Genomic DNA, 16,618 nt, shown 5'->3' on the forward strand with positions numbered 1-16,618 from the left:
GTTTAACACAGTGCCCAGTGCATAGTATGCTCTCAGGAAACATTAGCTATAAAATGAATGTTATTCATTTCATTTTGGCTCTAACATCTGCTCTGGCATTTGTTGCTGGTGTCTGTGATCTTCCCAGCTCTTGACTTTTACCATCTTGTGCAAGCCGGTCACTGTTTCAATCAACGCTTTCATCGTTCTTTACAGGAAAAGAATGTGCTATTCAGTTAGACAAGTACAAAAATCCTCTCCCTTTCCACCAGGCTCCAAACCATGGAGTCTTGCTAACTCCAACACTCCCACGTAATTAAAACTCTTGGGATTAAACCCACTGCATTCACGTCCAGTGATCCCTTTATTCTCACGGGTTCTTCGTGTCGTTTTCAGGTTTTGTTTAGCTGTTACTCACAGAACCCAGTGTTCTGAAGTTAACTTTGACTTTATTTTACAACGACTATAAATTAATATTATTCCTTACTCACAGCATTTGTAGTGCTAATATTTCACTGAAAAAGCACTTTGATCAATCCACAAAGACCATTAATCACTTGCAAAGCCCCAGATGTCTTTAGGCTTTATAATGTCTTCCCCAGTGTCTTCTAGGAACTCCCTGCTATCTTCCAGTACTTGTGTATTCTTCTGTTACTGAACACGGATGGGAGGTTATCCAGTCAGACAGATGGAAAACAGATCTGCAAGGTCAAGGAAGGAAGGAAGGAAGGAAAGAAAAAAAATGTGGCTATAGGAAATTATTGCTATTATATTTGTGACTGTTTTTGTTCTGTAGTCATTACTAAATCAAGAGTAATGAGTGACTCTTCATATTAAATGCCTATAGGTACACTTTCCCCGAATACCACATATGTCAACATTTAAAGTTTTCTAGGTAGCAAGTGAGCTTGGTTCCTGCTGTTAAATGATCTGATTCTAGATTGAATTGATGACACTGCTATTCATAAGGGATAATGTACAGTGCAACCATTTCTGTGTTCCCTCAGTAACTCTTCTAATAGGGAGACCAGTCTTACTGTGGTTTATTGATGAGAACGGCAGAGGGGATTTTAAAGCAATGCCAACAAGTTCAGAATGTTCTTTTTTTTTAGTACATTTTATTTATGACAACATTTTTTTTTTAATAAATATTTTTATTTATTTATTTGGCAGAGAGAGACACAGCGAGAGAGGGAACACAAGCAGGGGGAGTGGGAGAGGGAGAAGCAGGCTTCCCGCCGAGCAGGGAGCCTGATGCGGGGCTCGATCCCAGGACCCCGGGATCATGACCCGAGCCAAAGGCAGCCGCCTAACGACTGAGCCACCCAGGCGCCCTATTTTATTTATTTTTTAAGTAAGCTCCACACCCCACGTGGGCTCGAACTCATGACCCTGAGATTAAGAGTTGGATGCTCTTCCAGCTGAGCCAGCCAGGTACCCCATCAAGATGTTCCTTTTTAACTTTTACCTAAAATAAAGCAAGTATTGCTGTATCCTCAACATGTATCTTAACATCAGTAGTAGGTATAAGAATTTATCCTGTAAAATTGTAGTTAAATTTAAATTTGTACTTTGGTGTAAGAAATGGATTCCAGATCCGTGATTTCCTGCGCATGGATCTTCTTTTTGATAGATACTGAAATTCAAAACATTCCATCAAATTCTTAAGGTACTTGGTGCAATATCAAGGTCGTCACTTACTTTGTTGATAATTATTCATAAACTACTGGGATGCTTTTCTTTTTCTCAGTATTACTAATCTCATTGATTAGTACCTGATGACCTAAGTGCCTATCATGATTAAGAGGTCAGATTCTGGACTCAGACTGCCTGGGTTAAAATCTCAGTTGGACTGCTAACTATCTTTATGTCCCTGAGCAGATTGCTTATCCTCCTGGTGCTCCATTTTCTCATCAATCACATGCAAAGTCAGAGAACTTATCTCCCAGGGTTGTCATAATGACTATCTGAGGTAAAATATATAAAGTTCTTACAACGGTGCCTGTCACGCAATAAAAGCTTGGGGAAAGTTTGTTGTGTTGTTACTGTTACTCTTGTTACTGTTGTTTTTTTGAGACTCTCTGAATTTTGCAGCAAACAGCTCTGCACTGGAGTGCCTACTACAATAACCCTGAGCACGTAAAGCTGCTTATCAAGCATGACTCCAACATTGGGATTCCTGACGTCGAAGGCAAGATCCCACTTCACTGGGCAGCCAACCACAAGGATCCAAGTGCTGTTCACACAGTACGATGCATTCTGGTGAGTACAATGGTGCTGCTAACCTTTCCAAAAAACAATTTTTTATTATGAGATAGCCAGTACACAAAAGCAGATCTACGACACACAAATAAATTATGAAGCAAAAGAAATACAGCACATGGAAACCCATCACTCAAGAAATAGAACATTTTAGTGCTGCTATTTAAGACCACACAGAATTTCCTATGTGCCAATTTCTTTTTTTTTTTTTAAGATTTATTTATTTATTTGCGAGAGAGAGAGAGAGAGAGAGAGAGAGAGAGAGAGAGAGTGGGGGCGGGGGTGAGCAGAGGGTGAGGGAGAGAGTGTCCCAAGCCGACTCCATGCTGAGCGCAGAGCCGGACCGGCGAGCTCAATCTCACAACCCTGAGATCACGATCTGAGATGAAGCCAGGAGTCAGAGACCATTGACTGCACCACGCAGGCCCCCCTCCTATGTGCCGGTTTCCAAATACATTCTCTCCCCCTGTGCCTTGCTTGCCCTGTCCCCCTTCAACTACTTTCCTGAATTTGTGTTTATCATCCCCTGACTTTGTTTTATACTTGTGCTTATTAAATACTGCATAGAGATAACATTTGTAAAATACTGGTAAGATATAAAGAATATGGAAACCACAAATACTCACGTACTCATCTCTGAGTTTATCTTTTTTTTTTTTTTGACAAAGAGCACGCGAGCAGGGGTCAGGGAGGGGGCAGAGGAAGAGAAAGAATCTTAAGCAGGCTCCACACCCAGCATGGAGCCTGACACAGGGCTCGATCTCAAGACCCTAAGTTCATGACCTGAGCTGAAATCAAGAATCCCACGTTTAACTCACTGAGCCCCCCAGGCGCCCCTCACGTCTGAGTTTAAAAATGAGTATGTTACCGTTACCTTTGAAGCTCCCTAGGTACCTCCCAGCACCACTCTATTCTCCCCTTTCTGAGAAGCAGCCACTCTCCTCAATTTCATGTTTATCATTCCTGATTTTCATTATATTTTACCACATATATTTATATTCCTAAACAATATATTATTTCGTTTTTAATGTTTTTGAATTTTGTGTACATGGAATCACATTGAATGTCTTCTTTTGCAACATGTTTTTCTTGTTCAATATTATGCTAGTGATTTTATCTATGCTGTGTATAACTGTAATATGTTATTTTTTACTGTTATATAGTATTTCCATTTTATGAACAAGCCATGCATTATTCAGTTATTCATAGACATTTGGAACTATTTCTAGTTTTTCGCTATTTAAAAATAGTGCGGCTTGGGGCGCCTGGGTGGCTCAGATGGTTAAGCGTCTGCCTTTGGCTCAGGTCATGATCCCGGGGTCCTGGGATGGAGCCCTGCTCAGCGGGGAGCCTGCTTCTCCCCCTCCCTCTGCCTCTCCCCCTGCTCATGCTCTCTCTCTCTGTATCTCTGTGTTTCAAATGAATAAATAAAATCTTTAAAAAAAATAGTGCTGCTTTGGGGCGCCTAGGTGGCTCAGGGGGTTAAGTGTTGGACTCTTGATTTTGGCTCAGGTTATAATCTCAGGGTAGTGAGATTGAGCCTCTGGAGGGGCTCTGCAATCAGCAGGGAGCCTGCTTGAAGATTCTCTCCCTCTGCCCCTCCCCCCACTAGCACTCACTCTGTCTTTCTCTCTCTCTCTCAAATAAATAAATAAATAAATCTTTTAAAAAAAATAGTGCTGCTTTGAACTTTTTTTTTTAAGTAATCTCTACAGCCAGCATGGGCTCTACTGACTGAGCTAGCCATGTGCCCCTGAACTTTTTTTTTTTTTAGCATGTCTAGGATATATATTTAACTGCTTGTTGCAGGTACATAGAAAGGCAGTTGATACTTTTATTCATTGAAAATGCATCAAGGGGTGCCTGGGTGGCTCAGTCGTTGGGCGTCTGCCTTCGGCTCAGGTCATGATCTCAGGGTCCTGGGATCGAGCAGGGAGCCTGCTTCTCCCTCCCTCCCCCACTCCCCCTGCTTGTGTTCCCTCTCTCCCTGTGTCTCTCTCTGTCAAATAAATAAATCTTTAAAAAAAAAAAAAAAAAGAAAATGCATCAAAAACAAAACAAAACAAAAATGCATCTAACCAACTTGCTATACTTTCTTATTAATTTTGAATATTTATCAGTGGATTCTTTGAGGTTTCTAATCACTCCTCAAATTCCAGCTTACAAGCTATGATAGTCTGATATTTAGTTCTATTTGCTTATAACACACGAATTAGATTTTAGATAAAATTAGATAAAATTATTTTGTATATGCAATAGTTATTTCTCAACTCTTTCGGGCTATTATTTTGCTTCTTTCTGCCTTTCATTGTTCCTCTGGAGGAGTCTGTTATTGGTCTAATTGTCATTAATTTTTAGATGATCTAACTTTTCTCTCAGGCTGCTTTTAAATTCTTCTCTGTGTGGCATCCTGCAGTCTCACTACAGTGCATCTAGGGATGGTGCTTTTTTAAAAATTTTTTTTGGTCCTATTTGGTGTATACTCTTATTGCATATCAGTTCTGGAAAATATATAGCTATTATCTCTTTAAATATTATCTCTCTTTCATTCTCTATATTCTTGCCTTTAAGGTCCCAGTTATACATATTTTAGACCTTTTCATTTTATTATCCGTGTCTCCTCTCTTCTACATTCCATTGTCTCATCTCTCTTGCTGTGTTCTGGGTAATAACAGATGTGCCTTCCTATAGACCAAGACTTCCCTCCACTGAGTCCACTCTCTTGTTTGCCCTCTTCATTGAACCTCTAATCCTAGTGATTATATTTTTACATCTAAAAGTTCTTTTGGGGGGTACCTGGGAGGTTCAGTCAGTTAAGCGTCTGCCTTTGGCTCAGGTCATGATCCCAGGGTCCTAGGATCGAGCCCCGCATCGGGCTCCCTGCTCAGTGGGGAGCCTGCTTCTCCTTCTGCCTGCCACTCTCCCTGCTTATGCTCTCTCTCTCTCTCTCTCTGTGTCAAATAAATAAAATCTTTTAAGAAAATAAAAGTTCTTTTTGTTTTGTTTTGTTTTTTTTCATGTCTGCTGGGTCTTTTTGATAGTTTTTGTTCCTTGAATCACTTTTTGTTTCATTTTTTATTTTCCTACATGCTTTATAGATAGTTATTTTATATTCTTTATCTGTCAGTTCCATTATCTGAAGTCTTTAAAGGATACTTGTCACTCATAATATCTTATTTCCTCACAGATTTGGCTTTTTTTTTTTTTCCCTTGTAAACACATCTTAGTCCTTGGGAGACCCAAAGGCCTAAAATACCACTGTGGTAAAATTCTACTTCTCTTTTTTGAAGTGTTTATAATACCTTTCATGCACTTGTTTTATAAAATAGGATGACTGTACAGGCAGCTTAAATCTGGGGTGGCTCTTTGGAGAGTTCTCAAATTGGGGCAGGAGGTCTTGGCTTTTGGATATGACCTGATCTGGGAAGGAATACGACCTTGCATGAGGCAACTCTTCAGCTGAAGCAATCACAAAAGTCTGACTGTTGAGGGTCATCTACCGGCAGCACTCACAGCAGCGAGGGAAATAAGTCCTTTATTCTTGAAAGGGGACCTAAGCAGTGGATACAAAGACCTCATGGAAAAATGAGTAAATGTGAACTGTCAATTTAAACAGAATAGCCAATAAACATATGATAAATCCCAACCTCATTCATAAAATAAATACAAATTAAGACATCAGAAAATGCTTTCCACACCTATATGGGAAAAAATGTAGTAAGTTTGATAATACCAAGAGGTGAATTTGTGCCAGCATGTGGGGAAATAAAAACTTTTGCACATTGTCATGGATGTGTTAATTAGTGTAACCATTTGGAGAGCAGTCTGATAATACCTAGTTGAAAATGTAAATATCCTGGGCGCCTGGGTGGCTCAGTTGGTTAAGCGACTGCCTTCGGCTCAGGTCATGATCCTGGAGTCCCGGGATCGAGTCCCGCATCGGGCTCCCTGCTCAGCAGGGAGTCTGCTTCTCCTTCTGACCCTCCCCCCTCTCATGCTCTCTCTCTATCTCATTCTCTCTCTCAAATAAATAAATAAAATCTTTAAAAAAAAAAAAAAATGTAAATATCCTTCTACTCAGCAATTCCCCTGCTAGGTGTCTGGGCTAGAGAAAAATCTCATACATGGGCTACAGGGAGACCTGTAATGGAAGCATGTTCATGTAGCATTATTGTTAATAATGGGAAAAGTGTAAATAACCTAACTGTCCCTCAGTAGGAGAATGGATAACTAAATTGTGGTTTAACAAATGAACTAGTATCAACATAAATACCCAAAAGTATAGTGTTGAAAGAAAAAATTGCCAAAGGATATGCATAGTATAAACTCAAAGGTGTAAATATTGAAAACATACATACATAATTTATGTACTGTTTATGGATGCACACATATGTAACAGAAGTACAAAACATACAGCTTTAGCTGAATCCATTGTAGATACAAAAGCACATTAGGCAAGATACTGACACCTATTCAGTCTGGATAATCAGTATTAGTATTTATTGTATCTTTTCTGCATTTTTTAGAGTTAAACATGACAAAGTTTTAAAGACTTAGAATGTGTAGTTTTTTCTGAATTTACCACTTTGTGCTAAGAATATACAGGTTTAGAAAATTGCTCAGTTAATGCGTTTGTCCAGTGTGATTTACTGAGGATTCCATGTGTATCTGAAGTCTCTGGTTCCTTAAAAATAGGATGCTGCTCCCACGGAGTCTTTACTGAACTGGCAAGACTACGAGGGTCGGACACCTCTTCACTTCGCAGTCGCCGATGGGAATGTGACAGTGGTTGATGTCTTGACCTCATACGAAAGCTGCAATATAACGTCTTACGATAACTTATTTCGAACCCCGCTGCACTGGGCAGCTTTACTAGGTGAGATAACTGTGAATCAAAGGATCAGCGGTAGGAGGAATTACATGAATACCAGCAACTTTCCATGGCTTCCCTTCCCCTGTCAGCATCCACCTCCCATTTAATTATTTTAATTTTTTTTAATTTTAATTTTTTTATTTTTTATTAACATATAATGTATTATTTGTTTCAGGGGTACAGGTCTGTGATTCATCATCTTACACAATTCACAGCACTCACCATAGCACATACCCTCCCCAATGTCCATCACTCAGCCGCCCCATCCCTTCCACCCCCCTCCACTCCAGCAACCCTCAGTTTGTTTCCTGAGATTAAGAGTCTCTTATGGTTTGTCTCCCTCTCTGGTTTCATCTTGTTTCATTTTTCCCTCCCTTCCCCTATGATCCTCTGTCTTGTTTCTCAAAATCCTCATATCAGTGAGATCATATGATACTTATCTTTCTCTGATTGGCATATTTCGTTTAATTTTTAATTGATATGCGGCATCTCATACTTAAATCCCTCTGTCGTACGCTTAAATTTTAGTAATATAAATATATTCTCTGTTATATATTGGTTTTAATTTCAACATAATGTCTTAACATGTTTTAATTTTTATTTTAAAAGTAATGCACATTCATCAACAAATGTAAATGTAAAATAATCTTTTCACATTCAGTGCCTGTGTGTTTTGGGAGGGGACTTTAATTTTATGTCTGTGCCAATACTCTGATATGTGATTTTTTTCTTCATATTTTCCTGATAAGCCTCTTACTTAACCTTTTTGGGGACCACTCTGATAGATGAGAGAGTGTAAATACGTGTATGTGTCTGATTTTTCAGGGGATGCAATCTGAGAGACTTTCTCTTTTAGTGAAGGAGGTTTACCCATTAATAGTCACTGTTATAAGATATAATTTGGTCTTTTTTCTGCTATTCTGCTCTTTGAGTATTATTGGTGTTTTGGTTTTTTTCTTATTTTGGGTTTTTTTTTTCCCCCCATTTCCTTAATGTTTTCTGCCTTTTGGTATATAGATTAGGTTTGTTGTTATTTGGTTTTGAATTGCCTAATGTTTTAGGAGGGTTTTTAGGTTCTACTAGTGGTTACTTTTAAATTTATCAAAAATGTTTTAAAACATGAGTCAGAGTTAAGAGCAAAACTACATCTATTGATTTCCACTTAGCATACTTATCACTTTTTTAGTATTTGTTAATATAATCTGAAGTTTTTCCCAATTATTATTATGGACTTTGTTTTTAAATTACACATTTTATCTTTCTAAAATACTTTTTGCATTTGCATTCAGTTTTATTGTCAGATTTATAATTATTATTTAGATCTTATTTCAGTGTTCAGTTTCACCCTTTTTCCTTTTCCTCCACATCCTGGGAGGACTTCACAAGTTTCTCTCCATATCAGTACGTTGACTTTTTGTTCCGTAAGTTCTGCTTTCTTTCTGCCTCTCATCCATTGTATTTTAGGTTGTATTTTGATTTCCTTCTCTCATCCAAATTTCTTTGTATCTTGACTTATTTCCTGTTCACCTCCTTCCATCACCTTTTCATTTCAGATTATGTCCTTCTTAGGATATTCTGTTTCATTTCATAGAGGCCATCTCTTTGCACAAGTCAAGGATGCCAGACAGTTTCCTGAAATTTTCCTCTGGATCCTTCTCTAGATCATTTTCTGAGGTATGCACTTCATCTTTGTGGTGGTGTTCCTTTTTCCTTGTCCCATGGTATGTTTTCATATTGCCCTTACTGAATTTTCCTCATTATCTTTCCAACAAGATGGCATGTGTCTCAGTAGCTTGCCCGTGATCCTACTTTTCGCCTGTCTCCAGGAACTCCAGCTCGGATCATATGTAGGAGCGGGTAGATGAGCACAACTCCCACTCAGATTCCCTTTTTCTGCCCGGTTTTCATGCAGTGTGTCCTTGTTCTGCTGATGTGGCATCTTCATTGCCCAGGTCCCCACTATGCTGAGGCAGTAGAATGCCTGAAATTCAGATTTCCCAAATCTGCTATTACTGGGTTTGTTCCTTCTTTGATCCTTCCTAGAGCTCCTCGCTTGCGGAAACCATGCCCTCTCGGATGCGCTGCATATTTCCTCTGCCACCACCTCATCGTTCCTGCCACATGTTTCCTTGGACTTGAAATCACTGCCCAGAAGTGAAAAAAGTGGGGGAGGGAGGGCAGAGGGGATTGAGAGGAGGCCGCAGAGGTCACAAGAGGATGTAACCGAGTTTGTCCTCCTGAATAGCAGAGGACAACAGCCGTTCCACACAGCACAGCCCGGAGACTGGGGACCGTGATGGCTGTCGGGGGCTGGCTTCCCGCCTGTGGCATAAAGTGAAGCCAGGGAGGGCACTGAGCTGATACCTGATATAGCTTTTTCTCACTCTCGCAGTTATAATGACTGTCATTTCCTTTCTGATTGAAGCATTAAGATTTTAGTGTCGTAAGTGTTGCCTTTGTTCTACCTTAGCATAGTATTTTAGTGAGAAGTTAGAAGAGGCTGTCCTGGGGGCTGCTATTCAGAAAACTTCCCTTTAAATAGATTATAAATTAAGTGGTCCTTTGATGTGCTCACTGCCTTGTTGTGTCCGCTTTCAGGCCATGCACAGATCGTCTATCTCCTTTTAGAAAGAAATAAGTCTGGAACCATCCCGTCCGACAGCCAAGGAGCAACACCCTTGCACTATGCAGCTCAGAGTAACTTTGCCGTAAGTAAAACATGACAGTTCTCTTTTTTTCTTGGTTAAATTTTTATTTTGACATCGTTATAAATTCATATGCAGTCGCAAGAAATAAAAGAGCAAGATCCCATGTTCCCGTCACCCGGTTTACCCCAATGGGAACATCTTGCAAAAGTATGAAACAATATCATAAACAGGAAATTGGCATTCCTACAATCCGCTGGTCTTATCCAAATTTCGGTTTTACACGTACTCATTTCTGTGTTTGTGTCGCAAATATATTTTAACAGTTGCTCATACTGTTAACTCTGGCTGTGATGCGAGGGATAGTCTTCGTCTTTGTAAAGTTGTTAGTCATGGGAAATTTTAAGACCATTTTTACATTAACTGTTCCGTGTAACATTTTGTTCTGTGTAAGTACATTTCCTCTTCTGGTTAATTTTATGGCACTAAGGTTTTATACGCACCGTGTTCAGCCATCTGTAATTGTCCTGAAAGCAATATGGCAAAGGCTTAGAACGGCTCCAACCTTGCCTGGGACCCTGACTCCACTCTCTGCTGGCTGGATGACCTGGCACAAGTTTCTTTAGCTCTTGAGTCTTAGTTTCTTCATATGTAAAATGAGGATAATTGTACCTTTTCCTTCAGGACTGTTGTAAGAATTAGAGAAAATTTGTGACTACTGCCTAGTGTAGTTCTTGGTACAGAGCAGGTACGCAAGAAATGCCACGCATTCTTACTATTGCTAATGCTAATAATTTTAGGAATTATACAGCTGAGAAAACAAAAATATGAATTATTATTTCCAAAGATATTGAATATTATGGCTAATTCTTCCCTTGGCACCCTTTGTGGTTTACAGAGCATTGTCTCATCCATTGTGTCACTCAGTCTAGCCAGCAACACGATAACGGCTAGGCTGCTTCAGCTCTCTGAGGAAGCAGCCACCAAGAACTAGAGACTCATCCAAAGAGGCACACGTCAAAGCAGTCAGAGTTGATTTTACTGCCTTCTACGTGGGTGTGTGTAGTAAAAATTGTGGTTTCATTAAATTATAAGAATGCTATCATCAGCAGAGCATAATTCCATCTTCCTGACCTCCCCAATGCATCACTGAATACATTAAAGCAATCTGAGAAGATTGCTAAAATATCTTATTTTCCCACCTTTCTTTCTCTCTAGTACCCAGAGCAACTATAACTATGGTCCTTCCTTCTTGGCATTTCTAAAACTTTATCACCTAGACTTTTGGTAAGCCATTCTCTTCTACAGTCTCCCATCATTCTATTATCTCAGACCCGTTCTTGCTCCAGATAGATAAGAAATTCACTGGCCCATCCTAATCAACCTGTGGAAATCAGAATTCAATTCATACTTCAATACAAGCCTGTGAGAGGACATGGTATCCCTAATCTACAGAGGAAGAAACCAAGGTTTCAAGAGATTAAATGACTTGCCCAAGATCTTGAACTCAAGTCTTAGACTCCAAATTTAACACGTGCACAGATACTAACAATTAAGTGACTAAGGCTATTGGGAGTAAGAAGGAATGGCAGAACATTATGGATGCTTATTCAAAGAAATACTTGCTCTGGATAATCTGCCGATTACAGAGATGATTTTTCAATAGTTCTGCAAATCTTCTAAGCTCAGTTTCAAGCCCCTTGATCTTCTTGGACTCTGTTCACTCACAAGAGGCTGTAATTCCCTGTTTAGAAAACAGCAACAACAAGACCCACAAAACCTCTGCAAACATTCATCATTAAGAAAACATACCCAACAAAGAAATGTTTGCAAATTAGTAAAAAGAAAACAAACCAAAACATTACCAACATTTTTTAATATAAACTGTTATTTATTAAATTATGATAATGTTTCTATCATAATCAACAAGTACAATGTAATGGATACTATTAGTTATCAACTTTTTAAATCCATTTGCTTATTCCAATCTAGCATGTACTAGGCATACACCCTAGATCCCAGGAACACGACCCTATAATGCCTCAGCAGCTCAACAATGACTTTTAAGACTAGGAAGCAATGTGTGCAGTGGAAAAAGTCTGTGATTGAGCTCTGGGTTCTACTCCTATATCTGCCACCAATGTTTGTATGACCTTGAACCTAAATTTCTTCATCTGGAAAATGAAGGGTTGCATTAGGTGAGTCCTCGAATTTCTTCTTGCTTTAGAGTATTGAGCATCAACACTTTATACATTTTTGGCCAGCTCACAGCCTCCAGAATTTTTCTTTTTCTGAAACTGTTTTACTTCCATTCAAGTAGAAGTTACCATGATCTCCCTAAAAGTTTGTAAGCATCTGAGGCTCAAAGAAGGAAACAATTTAAAATGCTGTGAATATTAGCTCCCGTTAAAATTGTGAGGCACTGTTATCAACAATAGCCAAATTATGGAAAGAGCCCAGGTGTCTGTCGACTGATGAATGGATAAAGAAGATGTGGCATATATGTGACGGAATATTACTCAGCCATAAAAAAGAATGATATCTTGCCACTTGCAACGACATGGATGGAGCTAGAGAGTATAATGCTAAGTGAAGTAAGTCAGTCGGAGAAAGACAAATACCATATGATTTCACTCATATGTAGAATTTAAGAAACAAAACAGATGAACATGGGGGGAAAAAAAAGAGAGAGAGGCAAACCATAAAACAGACTCTTAACATAGAGAATAAACTGAGGGGTACCAGAGGGGAGGTGGGGGGAAGGATGGGCTAAATGAGTGATGGGCATAAAGGAGGGCATTTGTTATGATGAGCACCAGGTGTTGCATATAAATGATCAATCACTAAAGTCTACTGAAACTAATATTATACTCTACATTAAGTAACTGGAATGTAAATAAAAACTTGAAACTAAAAAAAAATAATAAAATAAAAAAATAAAATTGTCAGGCACTATTAGAATTATTGTGGGGTCCTAATTTTTGTGTGAATTCATAGAGGAAGGACCTTGCATATAGGAATTGCTAAATAAATATTTGTTTAAATGAATTGAACACTGTATTTCTCAGTAGCCACACATCATTATTAATAATAATGCAATAAATGCATTAAATAAATAATTAAATTTATAATAATGTAATAAATGCATTAAATATTTTTTAAGTAATAGTAACAAAACCACAACAAGAGAATGTATTAACCTCTTCTATAGGTATGGCTGAGTATACAGGTCACTGCATGTAAAATGTCCAAGAAAACCTAAATTTTAACGTTGCTCATGACACTGAATACTTGTTAGTTTTTTAACTGTCCCTTCATCTATCAAAGAGTGACCTATACAATTTTAAAACTTGGTTGAGGATGATCATTCTCAATTATGAGGATGTTGAATGAGGGAGTTAGGTTATGTGTTTGAAGTGCATGGAAACTAAAACTAATATATAAAGAAAGAGGATTGTTACTTTCAGTGGAAATTGTAGTTTTGTTAGTCATAAAAAGATCATTTCATTTGATTCAAAATCAGGGGAAAAATACTTTGTGTCTTAGCGGAAGTCACATATAACACTGGCTTTATTACCATAGAAAATGCTACCCTCTTGTCTCAATTTTTTTTAATGAAGTTTTCTTACAGGAAACAGTTAAAGTATTTTTAAAACATCCTTCAGTGAAAGATGATTCAGACCTTGAAGGAAGAACATCCTTTATGTGGGCTGCTGGAAAAGGCAGTGATGATGTCCTTAGGACTATGCTGAGTTTAAAATCTGACATTGATATTAACATGGCAGACAAGTATGGAGGTACAGGTAAGAAGTGGCAGACGTGCTGGGTTTGCTTTCTTTCGGATTCCAAAGTGTATGGGTGCCCTAAAACTTGTACAGTAGTGCCTGAAATCATTGTTCCTAATCTAATATTGTTTAACTTTCATTTGTACTTTTTAAGGTTAGGCTACCAGGATATCACTCCAAAGCCTTTATTTCCTCCAGGTTTGATGGCTAAAATTAGCCTGTGTTTCCACCAGGTGAATGGGGGCATTTGGTTTAAAACTCTGGTTGCTCCTGGTTGTTATATGCAACTGATGAATCGCTAAACTCTACCTCTGAAAATAATAATATGCTATATGCTAATTAATTGATTTTAAATAAAAATTTAAAATTAAAAACAAAAAACCAACTCTGGTTGCTCCTGGGGCGCCTGGGTGGCTCAGTTACTTAAGCATCTTGACTGTTGATTTCTGCGCAAGTTATGATCTCAGGGTCCTGGGATCAAGCCCTGCGTCAGGCTTCCCATGGGGATTCTTTCTCTCCTCCTCCCTCCACTTGCTCTCTCTCTTTCAAATAAATAAATAAATCTTTAAAAAAAATAAAATTAAAAAAAATAAAACTCTGGTTACTCCTTAGACATGATTATAGGAACTCTTCTTATTTATCTTTGTGTAAAAAAAAAAAAATAAACCTGTACTTAAAACTATGTATATTTAGTAGTTATCAATTTTATTTTCAAAAATTTAGAATTAGGGGCGCCTGGGTGGCTCAGTCATTAAGAGTCTGCCTTCGGCTCACGTTATGACCCCAGCGTCCTGGGATCAAGCCCCTCATCGGGCTCCCTGTTCGGCGGGAAGCCTGCTTCTCCCTCTCCCACTCCCCCTGCTTGTGTTCCCTCTCTCGCTGTGTCTCTCTCTGTCAAATAAAAAAAAAAAAAGATTAAAAAAAAAAGAAAACAAAAATTTAGAATTATATTTTAAGGAATGCACATATCTAAGTATGTTCTCACCAGTCTTCTTTAATGTGCTCTTTTCTCAGATTTGAAGAGCATTCCCTCCTCCCAAATCTCCCATTTTAGAGATAAGCTCCCTTCGAGAACGAAGCTTCAGAGCTTCATGTTTGATTTGGATCAAAAGCTCTCAGTAGATGCTTCTTTCAATCTCTTTTTCTAATAAGAGAGCACTTTGTGCATTGGTTAATAAGAGAGGTATGAATTTTTTAGCATTCATTGTCAACTTGGAAGTCTCTACGTCGTGTACTATATCCTAATTGCAAGTCCGAAAAAGAAAGAAGATCACGCAATAGCACAACAACACAGAACAGAATAAAAACTCAGCTGCAGGCTTAGAGCTATTTACACCTATCTGTTGTCCCGGATGAGATCTTTCTCGGCCGCCAAATCTACTGGTGCAACACTTGGTGGGGAGCAGGATTATACCTAATAATCTCCCTCCCTATACCTAAGCCATCACCCTTCTAAATTATTTTTTAAAGAGTTTTTGGGTAATATCAATTTTAATAAAAGTTTTAACTGTCAAAAGTATTTCTTTATCAAAGCTTCGCAGTGGACCTTAAGGTTCTTAAAGAAGGGTATAGTGCAGACATGTAGGACCCTGAGTTTATAAATGGTCTGAACATTTCATTTTTTGTCAGACTTCCATTAATATGCAGCCTTTCACTTTCTCACTAGCTTTGCTTTTAGTTTAACTTTTTCATGTATTTTAATAAAGTATGGGGAAGGATACTTCCATCCTTTTGACCAAAGGTGTCTTTCTGATGTGCACCATGGTTGGAGTTCAGACATAAATTCTTCTCAGATTCATTAATTCCCTGGCTGTTTCTCCTAAGGGGATTTTATTATATGTCAGACATGCCTTCCTGACATTTCTCTTCTTTGAAAGTGAGTTTCTCTCCGTCATCCCTCTACAGGGTTGTTTTTCCTTCCCATGAAAAAAAGAGTTCTCATCAACAGCAACGTACAGACATTATTTGGATCTTGATTCAAATAAACTATAAAAAAATTATAAAACTGTCAGGACAGTATGGACACTTTCTGGATATTTGATATTACAGAATTTGTGTGCATGTTTTTTAGGTATGATAATGAGATTATCTTTCTTTGCAATGCCAGGGCCAGGGCTCTGCAGACTCCCATTTCCCCTTTGCCAGCAGGTGCCATGTTAGAATCTTCCCATAGGGGCAGTAGAGGGAGACTGGAAAGCTGGAAGAACCGGACCACACCTTCCTGTTTGCTTACTACTCTCGTTTTGGTTTCCTGTTCCTGTCAGCATCACCCTAGTAGGTCTTCTTCAACGAAACAGCAGTGATCGTTTGTTCCAGTGGCGACAGTTAATTTCACTTGGCAGTTTCTCCAGCGCTCACAGTACCAGCCCCAGAGCACTCTCCCCGGAGGCACCAGCGCCAGCCAAGCAGAGCCCCTGCTCAGATGTCTGATTTTCCACCCCACAGGGCTCCTCTTCTAGGCTTTTACGTTTTAATAATTCCATCTTCTTCTTTTCGTTCCCCCGGCCCTAGAATTGCTGGTTGTCTTGTGCATGTACCACCTCTGTGATCCCTTAGTGTTCCTTTTTTGCTTTTTCCTTCTTCGATCCATAGCTAACAATTCCTTATTTTGAACTCTGTCTGTTAAAGTATCTGGCATGGTTTCTGTCTCCTAGACACTGACTGATACAGTGGTTGTGTAAAAAAACAAAAACAAAAAAAACCCCACATCATTGTATTTTAGATAGACTTACTAAAATATTTACAAATGAAAGGATGTGACTCTAGAATTTTATTCAAACCAATTAGAAGTGGGGACAATGGCTGGCAGTTAGATGAAACAAGACCAGGCATCTGCTGATCGTCCTTGAAGCTAGGGAATGGCTATATTGAGTTCTCTAGATTATTGTCTTTTCTTTTGAATATGTTTGAAATTTTCCATGACAAAAAGTTAAATAAAAAATTAGGGCTCCTGTGTAAATTTGTGACACCTTCTCAAAGAGAGCAACAGTATTTAAATCTAAGGTTATTTTAAAGTAATGTAAAGGCAAATAGACAGAAATGGGGAATTTCAATTAATAAGAAAATGAATTCTA

At 38.6% G+C, this 16,618-nt stretch overlaps 1 protein-coding gene across 5 annotated transcripts in view; it reads left to right on the forward strand.

The window, feature by feature from the left end:
- The window catches only part of INVS (inversin), a 159,775-nt gene that overhangs the window by 78,785 nt on the left and 64,372 nt on the right, over positions 1-16,618 (forward strand). For 4 of the 5 annotated variants that reach the window (XM_036074130.2, XM_036074134.2, XM_078061516.1 and 1 more), the window contains 4 exons: positions 2,074-2,241; positions 6,937-7,117; positions 9,713-9,822; positions 13,391-13,562. In XM_036074130.2, coding sequence (XP_035930023.2) covers positions 2,074-2,241; positions 6,937-7,117; positions 9,713-9,822; positions 13,391-13,562 — 631 coding nt within the window. Of the gene's footprint in view, positions 1-2,073; positions 2,242-6,936; positions 7,118-9,712; positions 9,823-13,379; positions 13,563-16,618 lie in introns of those variants that run through there. The other variant, XM_078061518.1, reaches the window with a different exon arrangement.

The sequence above is a fragment of the Halichoerus grypus genome, chromosome 14, assembly GCF_964656455.1.
Source record: "Halichoerus grypus chromosome 14, mHalGry1.hap1.1, whole genome shotgun sequence".
Taxonomy (NCBI): domain Eukaryota; kingdom Metazoa; phylum Chordata; class Mammalia; order Carnivora; family Phocidae; genus Halichoerus; species Halichoerus grypus.